Source organism: Typopeltis vanoorti, chromosome 16 (genome assembly GCF_054136105.1).
Source record: "Typopeltis vanoorti isolate ZY-2024b chromosome 16, IOZ_Tvanoo_1.0, whole genome shotgun sequence".
Lineage (NCBI taxonomy): Eukaryota > Metazoa > Arthropoda > Arachnida > Uropygi > Thelyphonidae > Typopeltis > Typopeltis vanoorti.
In genome coordinates this window covers 40,551,667-40,569,478 of record NC_143564.1, presented here as the reverse complement: position 1 = coordinate 40,569,478, position 17,812 = coordinate 40,551,667, and the positions used below count along the sequence as shown (strand labels likewise).

At 34.3% G+C, this 17,812-nt stretch overlaps 1 protein-coding gene across 6 annotated transcripts in view; it reads left to right on the top strand.

The window, feature by feature from the left end:
• Tmem131 (Transmembrane protein 131) overlaps window positions 1–17,812 on the top strand; it is a 704,637-nt gene that overhangs the window by 529,172 nt on the left and 157,653 nt on the right. For all 6 annotated transcript variants that reach the window (XM_090406393.1, XM_090406392.1, XM_090406391.1 and 3 more), the window contains one exon: window positions 12,960–13,155. In XM_090406393.1, the coding sequence (XP_090262519.1) occupies window positions 12,960–13,155 (196 nt within the window). The remainder of the gene's footprint in view (window positions 1–12,959; window positions 13,156–17,812) is intronic.

Here is a 17,812-nt window from a genome sequence, read left to right as displayed (position 1 = left end):
CCAGTTCTTTATTTATCCAATTACGACATAAATTTTCCTCTACAACAGCTGATTTCACTTGCAGCTGAGTATATGATTCACTACGTTTTTGCTCACTTCAAACACTCTTCTCATGAATTTCTGCCCTAAAGAATTTATAATTTTCTTTCACTTTTTTGCTTGTATCCTACCTTCCTTCAGGCTCCGCAAAAACTTCCCCCTTTTCTCTCCAATAAATTTCTTATTGCCCTCTTTTCTCCTTCTCGTTCCAAGGTCACGCACTCTTCGACGCGTGCTTGTTTATTTCATGCGTCTCCATGACAACCAATGAACGCAAACATTTCGCTAATGTAATACAACGCTCTACTACTACATAAGTGATTACATAACGTTAAATTTTTACAAATAAGAATAAACAGAATATTTGAGCTACTTAATCAGCTTTTTCATTACGTATACAATTATTTATAATAACACTTTTCGTTACTTTATATATATTTTTTTAGTTATCTTAAATTTCTACACATATTATTATTTAATAAATTAATAGTAGGTTAAGTTCAGAATAAATATTTAAATAGTAATCCTTAACTAAGGAACAATAAATAATTTTTATACAAATCATGATTAATATATATAGTAAGCAATGTTAAATGTGAATGAAAAAAATAAATTACACAACATAGTTTCAATCACAATTTAACAGCAGCATAGTTTCTGTATGAGGGGACATGTGATTCATTAATTAGTGTGTTTTTATCCTAGTTGTCTCTAATTGCACTATTTGTTGAGAAATATATTACACGGACTCCTCATACCTTATTCACTGGCATAATAAAAGTACTTGTTTTTATTGCCTCTGCAGTATAGTGGCTGTTAGGGAGGGTGTGTTGTTTACCACTGCAAGCGAGTTACTATCTCCCCACATGAACTTGTTTAAGCTTTTTTTCATGTGTGAAGTATATGCGAAACTTTTATTGGTAACAGAAAACTAGCTCGGATGACAGTGATATAAAGCGAGTGCAGGAAGATTTGGAACTTCCCTGGAGAGCATTCGAAGTAAATACAATTAACCACTGCTTTGAAATGAAACATATGAATAAGCAATATTTACTAATATTCATTAAGCACCGAAATACACAGGAAGTAAAGTTTGTGAACCAACACAGATGTGTGAATTTTTCCATTAAAATATAAAAAATAACAAAAAAGAAATAATAAAGAATAAAAGTTAAATACGTTTCTTTTAAAATAAAAAAAAATCTACTTATTCTTAAAACATTTTAAATTTGTTTTCATTATTTCACGGCCCCCTCAACAAAACCTACAGCCCCCAAGGAGGCCGCGGCCCACAGTTTGGGAAGCGCTGTTTTAGACCTATAGTGACTTCTGTGTAAAACTGGCATCTTCTTCCATTTAATCCTATGTGAAGGAGTATTTATTTTCATTCCTTCAAGTAGGCAAACTGGCCCCATGAACACACACGAATTACAGTCATAAATATTGCCCTTAGGGGATGCAGCAGAGGAGTGGCAAACTGGCTGCATTAATACTCCAGTAAACCCTCATTAGGAGAGGACTCAACCCATCCTAGGACAGACGAGAAGGATAGGATAGGAAGGAGTATTCAGGGCATGGTCTGCTAGTCACGACTTACCATAAAGATCGTCATAGATATAATTTTTGTGTTCTTCAAAATATCCAAAATGGATGCCTTGAAGACTCTAGCCTACTATGGACAGACTGGTAGATCAGTCTGTCCAAAGTAGGCATTATTGTTAAGAATTATTTTCATTCATGCAGAGTTGGTAGAGCAAATGGTCCAAGTCTACGACATGTTTGTGAGCAGTTTGTTCATCATTTCTGTAAGCGTCCCCCAAGCAATAGTGTCATTGTTGCGTTAATTGAGAGGTTCTAATGTACCTGGAGTGTTCTGCCACAATGCAAAGGACATTCAAGGAGACCATGAACTGCTAACACAAATGAGAACTAAGTGTGTACTGAAGCAAGTGTTACAATCTTAAAAATGTAGTCAATGCCAAACAGTGGTAAAACTTGGAATACCAAGACTGTCACTACAGTGAATCCTTAAGGAGGCTGGATGTCTTTTTATACGTCATTCTAGTGGGTCAGTGTTTTACAGCAATTGATTGTACTACATGGTGGGAATACTGTGCATGCATACTGACCATTGTCTATGAATATCTGTCCCTCCTTCATAAAGTCTGGTTTGTGAATGAAGTACATTTTCATCTATACGGTCATGTAAACAGACAAACCTATAGGTTTCTCAAGGCCTGAATCTGTCCAAGAGAAACCTCTTCACAGCGAGAAGGTCATTGCATGGTGTGCAGTTTTCAGCCATGGCATAATTGAGCCTTACTTCCTTAAAGAGGGTGGTGTAACCATGACCTTGAATAGCAAATGCTACATCAAGAATGTGTTGGTTCCATTCACTCAGGATTTGCATAGGATGCGTCATTCAAAAAACATTCCATTTCATGCACAGATATTCCAACAATATCTGTATAAATAGCTCTAGAACCATACGATTGCTCTGTCACAGGATTTCCTTACACTTCACATTTTCCTGATCACTCATCAAGTGATGTGTGATCAGGAAAAATTCGTTTGGGATATGTTGAAGGAATGGGTATTCCACCATGACCTACCTTCAAACCTCGATGAACTAAGGGATAAAATTACACAGTATGTCAGCAGATGTCCCAACTCTTGTTTTCTAAGATGACAGAGAACCTTTGCATCCACTACGAAACCTGTCTTGAAAGACAAGGTGACCATTTCGAACACATAATCTACTGTTAATGCATTCTTTGACCAAGATTCCACTAATAGTTGTGGATGTACATATCATGTGTAAATATATATTTCTTTATTAATAAACCCTTTTATTCCATAACATATATTGTTGTAGTTATTCAGTAGTGTTTTTTGCACACCATGCTGTGTAAAGTGCTTCATAATTTAAGGATGATCCCTAATACGCAGCAACATAAAAACAAACAAAAATGGCTGTATCATTAATCATTAGTAATCTACTGCTGGGTGAAGACCTTTCCAAGATGAATCTAAGACTGTGAGTGAGTGGCTTTTCTTCCCTGTGTCATTTCTGCAAATCTTTTGAATTTTGTCAATCTATCATGATTTTGGTTGGCATTGTGATCATTTTTCTTCTTGTGGAATCCAATCCAGTACTACTTTTGTCCATCCATTGTTGGTCTGTCGTGAAGCAATATTCCCATCCCAATGTCAATTCAGATTTTTCATTCTTTCTATAATGTCATAGACTTTTGTTTGATTTCTTATTCCTTTTGTGTCTGATTCCTTTTGTGATCCAGTTTAGTGATATCAAACATACTTCTTTCCACACTAAATTGTGTTGTTCTTAGTTTTTGAATTTTCTTTGCTTTTGATAATGTCCATGTTTTTGCACCATATGCCACTATAAGGAGAATGCAATGGTTAAAAAAACTTTCCTTTTCAGGCATAATAATCAGCTTTTGGATATTGACTGCAATTTTTAAATGTTTTCCTCCCAATCATTTTTAGTTTCTTGACTTCTGTGGTATTTTGATTCATTGATATCTATTTTCCTAAGTAATTGTTCACATCTTTGGTTTTCATTGTCATTGATTTTTATTATTGCTGGTCAGACATAGCTACTGAACATAACTTGTATCTTCTTCAGGTTTATCTTTAATCCAGCTGTTTCGCTAGTATTTAGAGTTTACAGATATGAGTAATTCATTTATCTTCAAATCTTTTCTTCCTAATCCAGAAGCGGGGATATTTCTTGTGAGCATGCTGTGAACAGTTTTTGAGATATTGTGTTACTTTGTCTTATGCCACTGTATTTCCCACAGTGAAGCTGTTTCAGCTAAAATAAATTGTTGTTGCATTAGTGTATGCTGGTTTGATTGTCCTTACATATGGCTACTCCTCCTGTTGGTTTTGTAGTGCTTTTAAGTTTGGTACAATACCTAAATCATAGGCTTTCTCATACTCAGTGAAACCAAGACATAATAGTTGTTATTCATTACATCATTCAGTCTAAAAATGCAAAAATGCAACACTAATGCAACAACAATTTATTTTAGCTGAAACAGCTTCACTGTGGGAAATACAGTGGCATAAGACAGTAACACAATATCTCAAAAACTGTTCACAGCATGCTCACAAGAAATATCCCCGCTTCTGGATTAGGAAGAAAAGATTTGAAGATAAATGAATTAGACTCATATCTGTAAACTCTAAATGCTAGCAAAACAGCTGGATTAAAGATAAACCTGAAGAAGATACAAGTTATGTTCATTTCCACTAAAAATCATCATTCAGTCTGTTATATAACTTGAAAGTTATATACCATTGTGCTTAAAAGCACTTTGAGCAGGAATTTCTTTTAGCTGTGCAAGGTCTAGAGTTGCACAAAGCCCATTAACCAAGACTTTTGTGAACACTTTGTTAAACAATCAATAGTAGACTGATGAGTTGATAGTTCGAGCTTCTACTTCACCCTTTCTTCATATCAGATATAGGGTAAAAGGTTTCACCAAGACTTTGTAGCTCATTTCCCTTGCTTTTAGAAGTTCATCTATGACTCTGTTCTCTCCTGCAGCTTTTCTATTTTGCATGGTTTTGTTACTTCCCATAGCTTTTTCTGATAGAATTTGTAGCACTACAGTTATTTCATAGTTGTATTCTTCACTGTGTCATCCTGATATGATATTGAGTAAAATTCTTCAGTTTTTTTGTTAGATCTATCTCTGGTTATGTTTCCATCTCATAGTTTGAATGCAACCATTTGTTTATTGGTGGTTTTTTTTTTTTTTTTTTTTTTTTTTTTTTTGAGGCTGTTGTTGTCTTTAGTTGTTTATTATATGAGTTTATGCTTGAATATTTTTTTTATTTCTTCCTTGATACATTTTCTGATTGTTTTGCACAGTTCAGTGCATTCAACTTTATTCTGTAGGTTATCATCTTGTTTCATTTCACTTCTTCATAGGTTGTCTTATCATCATCAGCAGTTTCTGATATGTATATCCTCAAGAAGTGTTCAGACTACTATGACAGCATCACATGATCAGATTTGCATTATTATTAATCTCCTGTCTGTCACCACTTTTCTTTTTACAAATTAGTCTTACTTGTCAGCAGCACTTCAATATTGTCCTTTCTAATATTTCATTCTTCTAAGGCACTTCTGGCATTTTCATTTGGCAATAAACAAAAATGCTATATATTGATCATAATTGTTTTTCAAGAAACTTCAAGAAAGCCTAGCAAATGCTAAGGATCCCCACACAGTGAAACTTAATCTTACAAGTTTGGTCTGTTTTCATTAAAAATCTAAGTGCCACGAGCCTAGGATATCACATGTGCGAAGCCAAAAGACATGACAGCAACAATTAGTAGTGTTCCAGCATGCATGCCAGTTATGAATTTAATGTTTTTATTCCAGATACTTATTTGTATGTACGAGGTAGTTTCCAAAAGTTTCCGACCTGACATACAAAATTCGTGCAATTTTAAAACGCCATGCATGACAGATAGCATCTAAGGAGAGGTTAGTGTATCAGTTTTAAATCTCTACCTGCATCATTCAGTTGGAGTGACTTGTTTGACTAACACATGACATGCCAAGTGACTGTAATGTTAAAAATTGAATACCACACTATGATAAAGTTTTTCACCAAAGAAGGGCTTTCTCCAACTGCTATCAAACAGCAATTGGATGGTGTTTATGGGGAAGCTTTTCCTTCATATTTCACCGTGAAGGAATGGGCAAAATAGTTTCGCCTAGGAAGAGAGAGAGAGAGCATCGAAGATGATCCTTGTGATGATCGGCCTGTAGAAGCGATGACTGAGGAAAATCTCTCTGTTGTTGAGGAGAAACTGTTCAATGACAGATGGCTGAAGCACAAAGAAATCTCAGAAAGGTTGAGGCTTTTTATAACAACTGTCTTTTACATCATTCACAAGAAGCTGCACCTGACGAAAGTGGGTGCCCCAACTTCTCCCTTCAATTCAGAAAGAGCATCATGTGACCTGTTCCTGCAAGATTTTAGAGCTTTGCCAAGGAAACACAAACCAGGTGAAGCTGAAGCACTGTTAAGAAAAGCCAAGTCACTCAGTCCACCAAGATCAGGGCAGCAATCTTTTGGAATTGTCAAGGAATTCTCTTGATTGACTTCAAGGAAAGGAATACCACTGTGAATGCAGATTATTATGCTTCACCCCTGCACAAACTGCACAATGCCATAAAGGAGAAGAGACGAGGAATGCTGAGTCATGGTGTTCACCTGCTTCATGACAATGCTCCAATCCATACAGCTATTGTTGTGAAGGCTGCAGCGAAGGACTGTGGCTTCCAGGAGATTGAACACCCACCCTACAGACCAGATCTAGCATCCAGTGCCTACTATCTCTTCTCGAAACTGAAGAAAGACCTTCATTGAAGAAAATTTGCTAATGAGTTGCAAAGTGAAGTTTTAGACCATTTTACAGACAAAAGTACAGACTATTTTTTCGAGGACATAGAAATGTTAATTCAAAGATGTGAAAAGTGTGTTGAAGTAAAGGGAGATTATGTTGAAAAGTGACAGTTGTTTTCTTTCTATCATCTCTAAAAGTTAGTCATTTAAGCCGGAAACTTATGGAACCATCCTCATATCAATTGTGAAGTTCTGATAACATCTAATATGTGTAATTAATTGTTTCTAGTCTTAAGTGTATAACTTTTTTGCTAGTACCCTTGACGATGTAAGTCTGATGACTTACTAAACTTGTAGGATTATAACTGCTTATTTTTGTTAAGCTCATTATTTACCTTAAAATGTGGTCTCAATAATGGAAGCTTCCCACATTTTTTTTATTCTTAATTTGCTTGTTGTACTTATTCATTGTATCTGTAAAAGCGTCAGAATCATTTAGAGATGGTGGATCAGAACCAAATATGAATATCATACTATTTTTTAATGATTTAAATCATGAATATGAGCTATTGCAATGCAATGAATTCTCTCTTTTAGAACATGAGTACCTCTAGAGTAGAGTTTCATGGGCCTTTCCACATTTGCTCTTTGGTTGTTAGAACTAATATCAAATCTCATCTGGTATAATCAGCTCTATGTGGAAGCAGAATGGATGAAAAATCTAGAAACTCAGTTTCTTGTCAGACAAAACAGAAAACCTGGCCAGAAGAACATACATGATGAACAGATATAATCCTTAGTGTTGCTTCAGTAGTAATTAAAAACAAACCAAATCATAGAACATGAGGATGTTCAAAGATTTCAAATTAATTTAGAAACAGAAAAAAAAAAGTAACAATTTAAAACATACATTTATGAAAAGAAAATGAATGTGTAGGAGAATCAATCAGATTCAAAAGAAAAGTTTCATGGAAGGAAGGAAGTGAATCAAGTTTTGAATCAAGTTTATTTTTTTATGTGGCTTCCACTCACAAAAGGTTTATCTGTAAACCTATAGTCCATTCATATTGTGGTTGGGCCAAGGATTTTTTTTCTATTTTTATTGATTTTTATTATTATTATTTTTTTTTTTAAATGTTTTAATTTTTTTTGTACTTAGTCCAGAATAAAAGAAGCCAAGGAAAATTGGATGAAAAATTTATGTACTGAAATTGAACTGCTTCAGAAGAAACATGATAATTTCAATCTGTATAAGAAAATCAACGAAATTTCTGGAAAACTGAGGAAAAAGCAAATAGTGTCTCTAAGAGACGAAAATGGAAAAATAGTTCTAGAAGAAGATAATAAAGCACAGATTTGGATAAAATATGTAACAGAACTTTTCAATGATACTAGACAGAAGCCTATAAATATAAAAGATAACATTCAAGGACCAGCAATCATGAAATGCGAAATAGAGAATGCTATACGAACAAGTAAAACAGGAAAAGCCAGTGGACCAGATGGTGTGCAAACAGAATTTTTAAAATTAATAGAACCAGATAACATCAAACTTCTTGAAAAACTATTTAATAAAATATATGAAGATGATGAATTTCCATCAGATTGGCTCAAATCTACATTTATCACTGTCCCAAAGAAACCCAAAGCAAATTCCTGTGGTGACTTCCGACTTATTAGTCTAATGAGCCAAACATTAAAAATATTTTTGAAAGTAATTCAGAATCGTATTTATAGAAAAAGTGAAGAAACTCTAAGTGAAACACAATTCGGCTTTCGGAATGGTTTTGGTACTAGAGAGGCCCTTTTCTGTACCCAAATATTGATACAAAAATGCATAGAAAAACAGAAATCTGTCTTTATGTGTTTCATAGATTTTGAAAAAGCATTCGACAAAGTCAGACACACTAACTTAATAGAAGTCCTTCAACAAATAAGGCTAGACGAACAAGACATAAGACTAATAACAAATCTGTATTGGAATCAGTCAGCTACTGTTCAATTAGACAATATTACCACCACTGATATTAACATCAAAAGAGGAGTGAGACAAGGATGTGTGCTCTCACCACTCCTGTTCAACATATATGCAGAGGTAATCTTTAAAAAAGCATTGGAAGAATGTTCAGAGGGAATCACAATAAATGGAAAGATTGTTAACAACCTTCGATATGCAGATGACACCGTGCTAATTGCAGATAATATTATGGATCTCCAAAAACTCATTGACAGAGTATACATAGAAAGCCAAAGAATGGGAATAAATATAAACATCAACAAGACAAAATACATGATCATCAGCAAACATCCAGCCTCATCAATGAAACTGACACTCAATGGGAAAAATATTGATCAAGTGTCAAGATATAAATATCTTGGTTGCTGGCTTAATGAACGGGAGGATCCAGAAATAGATATAAAGACAAGGATTGAAGTTGTACGGCAGTCCTTCATGAAAATGAGAACACTATTCTGCAATAAAGACCTAAACATGGAAGTCAGATGCCGAATGCTGAAATGCTACGTGTGGTGTATTCTGCTCTATGGAGTTGAAACATGGACATTGAAGGTGACAACCATCAAGAAAATCGAAGCCTTTGAGATGTGGCTATACAGAAGAATGCTAAAGATATCATGGACAGAAAAAATTACCAATGAAGATGTCTTAAAATCCATTGGCAAAGCTAAACATCTTGTACAAATAATCAAGAAACGAAAAACATCATATCTTGGCCACATCATGAGAAACAGCAAATGCCAACTTCTACAAACTATTTTGATAGGAAGAATTGGTGGCAAAGGAACTAGAGGAAGAAAAAGAATATCATGGTTTGACAACATCAAGACGTGGACAGGAAAGAGCAGTGCACAACTGCTCAGATTAGCACAAGAGCGCAGTTTGTTCGCCAAGATGGTCGCTGACCTTCGATAGAAGATAGCACAATAAGAAGAAAAAGTCCAGAAAACCCTGCTCTTAGAGACCAAACATGGAACTTTTTCAACTCTCTTCAGGTCTCCAGTAAGCAGGGTGGTGGTTTTCCACCTGAGACATACAGCTTTCTCCAAGGAGTCAAGAACTAAGGTGGATCTCAGATCACACAGTGTTCAAATACCCATAATATCTTTTTTTGAACATATTCACTGAAGATGCACTCCCAGTAAATATTCACACATTTGCCATTGGAAAAGATGGAAGAAATGGTTCCTGACAATATGATCCATTTCTAGGGGTAAACTGATCCCCACATACCCAACATGAGCTATAAAATCTCATTTGTGTTTATACTCTAAGATACCATTAGTAACTTATTCCATTACAATTGTATTGTTTGACTTACTCACTGTCACATATACATGCTGTGTTGTGCTCTGATGATGCTGATTTGAAATTCAGCAAAATATAAGCAAGTTACTAAAACATCTTTTTATAAAATAGTTGCTTGGTGTTGTTAATACTATTAAAAATAGTCATGAATAACTGTCAACATGAATAAGCTTATCTGTTAGACTGTGATTAAATTTAACACTATTTGAACTTGAGTTCCTTCTTCCACATGCTACTTGGAGAAGTTGCCTCACAACAGCTCAGTACATTTTCTTTGATTCTTATCGTGAGTCTTCTCTACTACCTAATCAATATTTGGATAATGTAAGTCACCCATAATAATTACTCATTTAGTATACTTATCAGGGCATACTTATCATTTCATCCTGTTAGCTTCCACTTTACACCAAATAGTCTCAAACATGCTATTATATGGAACATTTATTGCTCTCATGAGTTTATCCACTTTATCATATCCTAATACGATAGGATATGAGTTAGGATATGACTTATCATATCCTAACTAAACTCATATCATTAGCAGTAAGCAATAAACTCAATCTCTTCTTTCTTGCTTCTTGTATTTTTGTGTAGCCATAATAAGTTATTTCCTGACTTTTTCATATACAGCAATTTACCATTTATGCAACCCTTCAATTATCAGAATGTTAAGTTTGGATAATTGAAGTACTATTACATGGTGCTCTACAGAAAAGTTGGTTGACATCAACAGTTGGTTAATTGAAGAGTTATTGTTTTGAAAGTTAGATAAACAGTAGATTACTGTATCTATATCTGTAGTCTGCTTGATCAGTTAAGCTACTTATCTTTCCTTTCCCCACACCCACCTCAAAACTTCCAAACCTAGTGGTAGCTATCATACCACTAGGTCTGGAATATATATATATATATATATATATTGTAACTGGTATTTACTTGGATTGTAGACATTTTAAATCATAATTTTACTGACTAAGAAAAACCGAGATGAAGTAAGATAAAAACTTTAATTAAAACACAACTAGTTTCATCAGAATGCTGGCTTCTTCAGGTGTACAAATTATCACAAACTGGAAAAATAGTAAGATAAAAACATGGACTTCTCATATTAACAAGTTAGGAATAACAACAGTCAAATTTGAACTGGCGTCTGCATGGCAGGTCTAGCGTGAGGTGTTAGTGAGTGGTAACTATCTCGAGAGCGCCAGAACTGAATTACTGCGCTGTGTGAGTCAGGTAACTATTTGGTATAACTTAAATTGCTGTTCATGTGTGAGGGGTTCAGAACTATTACTTTTGATTTTAAGATGTATCTTTCTAGTTCGTCAGTGCATTTATGGATATTAGTAGTAAGATGCCAGTCTATCTGGTGTTGACACTCTTCTAAATTAGAGTTGGCAGAGAAAAGGACATGACTGGAGAGGGCGCTTGCACGGGTTCTGCTGTAAGAGATATCACGTTGATGCTCTTCAAGACGTAGTGAGACTGACTTATCGGTTTGCCCATAATTGCCCATTCAGCAGACTCATAACCCTGTGCCACTGATATTCATATTATTATCATATTTGTATACCTTACTGCATTTAAACACACATTTTCACCATTCCTCTCATTATGATCTATTTTCCCTAACTCTCTGCATGACATATCACTCCAATAAATAATTTCTCTTCTTCTTTTTATGGTGCCATCTTCTATCGAAGGTCAGCAACCATCTTGGTGAATCAACTATGTTCTTGTGTTGATCTGAGCAGTTGTATGCTGCTCTTTCCTGTCCACATCTTGATGTTGTCAAACCAAGATATTCTTTTTCTTCCTCTAGCTCCTTTGCCATCAATTCTTCCTAACAAAATTGTTTGTAGAAGCTGATATTTGCCATTTCTCATAATATGGCCAAGATATGATGTTTTTTGTTTCTTGATTGTTTGTATGAGATCTTTGGCTTTGCCAGTGGATTTTAAGACATCTTCGTTGGTTATTTTTTCTGTCCATGATATCTTTTTTTTCTACATCTGATTCAAATCCATTCAAGTGCAGACCATACTTCTTATACAACTCCTACCATCAGACTTATACACTCAAAACATAACACCCATTTTTTCTGCACATCCTGTGCCTCAAGTCACTGGTTTTGAAGCCCTCCTTTGTAACTCAGTACTGTCGTATCTTAGCAACAAACTAATAGTTCTCTTCTCTCTCTCTCTCCCTCTCCTTGCTTCTTTCAGCAATCCTTAATCCCTTTACATGCATCTATTGCTAAATGAATCATTTCTTTGAACATGCATTGCCATCTTTACTTTTCTGTTTTTTGATTGCTGTCTCACAACCTAGAAATTTCATGTCAAGTCATTTTGTTTACCTTCATTGATGTTATAATGTTTCTGTTCAGTAGGGCAAAGGTTCTTATCACTAGCATCATCATTAACCTTTGCTTTTGACAGTACTCTAATGTTCTGATAGATTTTTGATGTCATTTTTACACACTGCCTTAATTGCAACCTGTTATCCCATATTATAATCATTTTTGGTTATAGGCCTGCTCTATTTGTCTCCAGCTTGCTCTTTCAAAGGCTTTCCAGTATAGACATTCTGCCATCATTTATCACTTTTCATCCATGCAATATGTCCTTCCCATCTCTATTTTCATTTTAAAATCTCTTTCCCTATATCTAACACTTTTGTTTTGTTTTGCATTTTGACATTTAGCATGGCTATCTCCATTCTACGTAAAATTGTTAGGTTAATAATTTTCTCAGCATGAAATGAAAAACAAAATTGTACACTGTAGATAGTGATATAAACTATATATATATAAATACAATATATATACATATAAATACAATATAGTTTATAAATATATAAACTATATTGTATTTATTAATATGCACTTTGCAATAATATATGTGCTTGCATTGTTGAACTTGTGAGTATGAGGACCTTCATTCTCTTTGATTATTATCAGAGGTTCCTATCCCTCTCCTTTGGTCATCTATATAAGCATTAGTTATTTTATTTAGTTTGCTTGCCTAGAAAAATATTAAATGGATTTTGTATTTCTCACCATAATGGGATCTGCATTAATAAGACATTTGCAGGGGTAAAACATTTTACCACTTTGCTTATTTCTGGGGATGAATAATTAATTTTTTCCCACTTGCTATTAATGAAATGATAATATATGAGTATAAATTTTATCTTCTCAGGTGCTCGTAATAGCAAGTTTATGCAACCTAATTTCACAGTCAGAAGGGCCTTTACGGCTAGGAACACTGGTGAACTCCCTGTTTATGTGAGTGGTTTTGACATTAATGGATTTCCTTGTGAAGGATTTGGGTTCCGCGTTTTGAATTGTCATGGATTTGAGTTGAAACCAAATGCAAGTAAAAAAGTGGATATAGCGTAAGTGATTTTTTGGTATACTTGTTTCTTTCACATAATAATATAATTATGGGCTTACTTTAGTCAGAATGAAGATTTTTAGGCTTGTTATTTTAGTAATTTTTGTTGTACTTTCAAGTTTTTTTTTTTTTTTCTGACTCAGCATGTGTTGTTTTCCGTATACACTGGTTATTTTTTTTTCTTTTTACAAAAAAGGCAATTTTCCTTTTCAAGCTTTTTTACATAACTAATTTGAGATACTTTTGTTTGTTTGTTTTTACACTGAAGTGCAGGGATCATCTTGGAATCATGATTATTCTTATAAAATAATCTCTGTTCAGTAAACTTCCGACTGTTTTTAAAAAAGCAAAAATACTTTCACTTTTAAAGCCTGGTAAGCCTAATCATAAACCGGAAAGTTACCGACCTATTACTCTCCTTGGTTATTGTTATAAACTCTTTGAAAGATTTATTTATAATAGAATAAGCTCCACAATTTTTAAACATATCCCAATAGAACAAGTATATCGTCAGCATAACAAAATTTCCTTGATGTAGTGACAGGAAGATTAGATCAGATATATACAGATCGAATAATAACGGAGGTAAAACAGATCCCTGTGGCAATCCATTATTTAACTTCTTTTCGCTACTAGTTTTATTACCTTCAGACCAAATCGTGGGTGTTGTGACCAGGTTCTATCTTTAGTAACTCACATAGAAGCTGATTTTCATAAAGGTTTAAAACATCAGCAGCATTTATTTATTTATCAACAGCCTTCAATGCTGTTTGGAGACAAGGCCTTCTATATAAATTGTATAAAATTATCCCATGTAAAACAATAGTCCATATTATTAACAATATGCTAAGAGATAGAAGATTTATAGTGGCTATAGGTAATAAAACTAGCAGCAAAAGGAAGTTAAATAATGGATTGCCACAGGGATCTGTTTTATCTCCGTTATTATTCAATCTATATATATCTGATCTTATCTTCCCGTCACTACATCAAGGAAATTTGTTATGCCGACGATATAGCAATAACTACACAGCATAAATGCATAAGTCGCACAGAAGAAATTCTGAAAGCTGACTTAACTATTCTGAATGAATATTTTAAAATATGGAGACTCAGTTTAAATAGGAGCAAATAATATCTTGTTTTCATCTAAATAATAACTTGGCAAATGTAAAACTAAAAATTGAATTGAACAACACCATACTTCCATATAATAAATTCCCTAAATACTTGGGAGTCACACTTGACCGTTCTCTTACTTTCAGGCAATATCTTTCAAACTTGGCATACAAACTAAGGACACATAATAATATCATACACTGTAGCCCTACCTGGGGTTCAAGAGCCTCTACTCTTCGGACAACAGCTCTTGCTTTGGTATTCTCGAGTGCTGAATATTGTGCATAGCCCTCACACAAGGATTATCAATTCTCAATTGAATAATACCTTAAGATTAATTACAGGCTCTATTAGATCGACTCCAACATATTGGTTACCTCTTTTAGCAGGCATTATTCTTGCAGAACTACGTAGATTGAATTCTTTACTCCGTGAATTTCAAAAAATTGCTGGTAATCCAAACCTACCTATTCATCAGGATCTCTCAACTCTTAACGTCAATAGATCGAAATCTCGCCATCCATCTACGAGCAGCAGAACTAGTGCTAAATAATTTTAATCCTTTATCAAAGTGGGGGGAAACATTTAAGGGAAAATACGAATGAACATTTCCATAACATCTTTAAAGATGATCAAATCATTACATGATCAGATCTACCTTGCAAAACCTGGACAGTACTAAATAGGGTTCGGACAAACTATGGCCTATGTGGAGATACTCTCTATAAATGGAACAGACAAACATCTCCAGAATGTGACTGTGGTGCTCCACGACAGACTATGCGACATTGTAAAAGAATGCACCTTCCATGCTTATCAGAATGACTGGAATGAGTTTTTACAAGCGGCTCCTGAAGCTGTGACCTGGATTACGAACTTAGATCTGAATTTATAATGATATGGTTTTTTTTTCCTTATTATAACATATTAAGACTTTTGTTTTTAAATCTTATTTTAATTTTCCAACTCCTTGGATTAGATCTATGTTTTCCTTCAAAGTTTTTAACTTAAAATATTTTAAATTCTTCAACACTGTTAATATATAATGACATCATGATTCTCTTCTTTAACATCATGTTTTTGCCATGAGCTATGTATGTATGTAATACATTCTCTGTTCGTGCATTCAAAAAATATCAGTAAGAACATTGAGAAACATTGTACATTTAGCATCCACAAGTTGGATGTTAAATGTACAAGGCTGTACATTATTATTACAGTACATTATATACATAATACTGTATAAATTATTACAGTATCAGTTATTATTAGAAAAACTGGATTTTATTTAGTCATGAATAACTACAAAGATAATGAAACTTACTAGTTTTCCCACCTAAACTTGTGTCTTCTTCTGGGTAAAGAATACATAAAAATAAATGCAATAAAGGCAACATAAACTATAAAATTTCTAAAACAAATCTTGCAGTAACATTCAGCTATTGTTCAGAATTATGTACAGATAGTTAGCTGAAAAGTTGAAGTCTGGCGTAGGGAAAGATCTGAGAAGCAATTTCCAAATATCTTATAGGATTAATCCTTGATTCCAAGTGAGTGTGCTTTGTGGAATAACAGCTCCATGCCACTGAAGACAACTTGAATGCTTACAATATAAGACTACTATAGCCATCTTTTTACACTACACTTTTCACAATGTACATATACTTAGATAATCCAGAGAGATATTACTGGTACTTTTGTCTTTGTGCAAGGGGTAATTCCTATTATGAGATAGTGCTCAAGCTTTTGAGTAATAAAGACATGAACTTGTGTTCAAGACATGTTCTGTGCTAAAAATTGCATGCTAACATACTACTGAGTTATCCTTCTGTGAATGGCAAATGCAAATTGACACACATGTTCATGCACGTGATGAATTTTGACCTGTGGAATACAGTGGAGTCACTCGCTCTGTTAGCATTATGATCAACTATGGATTCATTTAAAGGAGAATCACCAAAGTTAACAGTAGAGATTAGAATCTTAATCTCCCACAACAACTTGCAGATATCTATGTCTGTGTGTTTTATTCATATTGTTTAATAGTGAAAAGATAGCAAATACGTGCAAATTTCCTTGATTCCTAGTGAGTGTGCCTTGTGGAATAACAGCTCCATGCCACTGAAGACAACTTGCATGCTTACAACATAACACTACTATAGCCATCTTTTTACACTACACTTTTCACAGTGTAAATATACTTAGATAATCCATAGAGCTATTGATTATCTAAGACGGGAAAGAATGGCAATCATGAGTCTTAAAAGTCATAAAACGAGTGCCATTCTTTTCCTTCTTTCATTATTTTAAAATTATTATTATTATACGGGCACCTACATGGAGTCAGAAGACTCATCGTTGGAGATCCAATCTATCATACCTCTCCTTGAACCCATTAACAGACAAAGCACTCACAGCTGACTCTGGCAGCCTATTCCACTCATTCACAACTCTCCAAGCAAAAAATCTAGTTCTCACATCACATCCCTACTAACCACACCTTTATTCAACTTCCAAGGATGATCTCTTGTTCTGATCCCTCTATCCAAGTGCTAAAACATTTCTCCTACATCTATCCTATAAAATCTTTTAAGCAACTAAAATGTTTCTATCATATGCCCTCTTTTTCTCCTGTCAACCAACTTCTGCAATTCACACACCCTCAACCTATCCTCATAGGGAACATTCCAGATAGTCGCTCACATTTGAATCCTCTCCACCACTTCCTCATGTTATATTTTCTGTTACTTGTTTCTAAACCCTGCTTTCTCTTCGTTGTTCTTTACTTAAACCTCGTGAACTGTGATGAATGGTCGACTGTCGCCATTAATTTATTTCTACTAGATCTTGTATTCTCACGCTCTATAGTCTAACAAATTTATTTGTTTTACGACTGCACCAGTTAGACCATGTCTTGAGTGCAAGATTATAAGATTTTAAACTAAAGACAAAGCAGTTGTTGTTAGCATTCCCCGCTTATGATAATCTTTACCTTCAATTAGTCGTGACTTGATTACTGATCACTTAAACTTTATCTTAGGAAGGTTCAAAATTTTCAGGATAGTGCAATGACAGAATCAGTCCAATATGTTGTTCAAAACCATTTAGTTAAATCAAAAAGGAATGTTTACACAGTCTGATCCACATTATCACACAATTGCATTACAAGTCAATTTCAGTTCTTCCTGATTCAGACTTAGTTCTATGTTTCTTCCCTTATTAATCACAATCTAGAATACCCTGCTAGTCATACATACAAACTGAAAATAAAGCATACCTTGAGTAAGCTGGAACCAATAGTAAGTTACATTATCTAGTACAGTACCCTTCTTGCTCTTACAATAATTAATTATACATAGTTGAGCTTAAGACACACCTTGAGTGAGCTTATTTCAATTGTTAACTTACACAATCTTAATGTACCCATAAGCAGACACACTCGATGTACATTCTTGCTCAGAAATATCACATAAGTACTTACAATTCTCATACAGCACTGCCTTTTTCATGAATCTTGTTCACTCAAAAGTGCTCCTTTT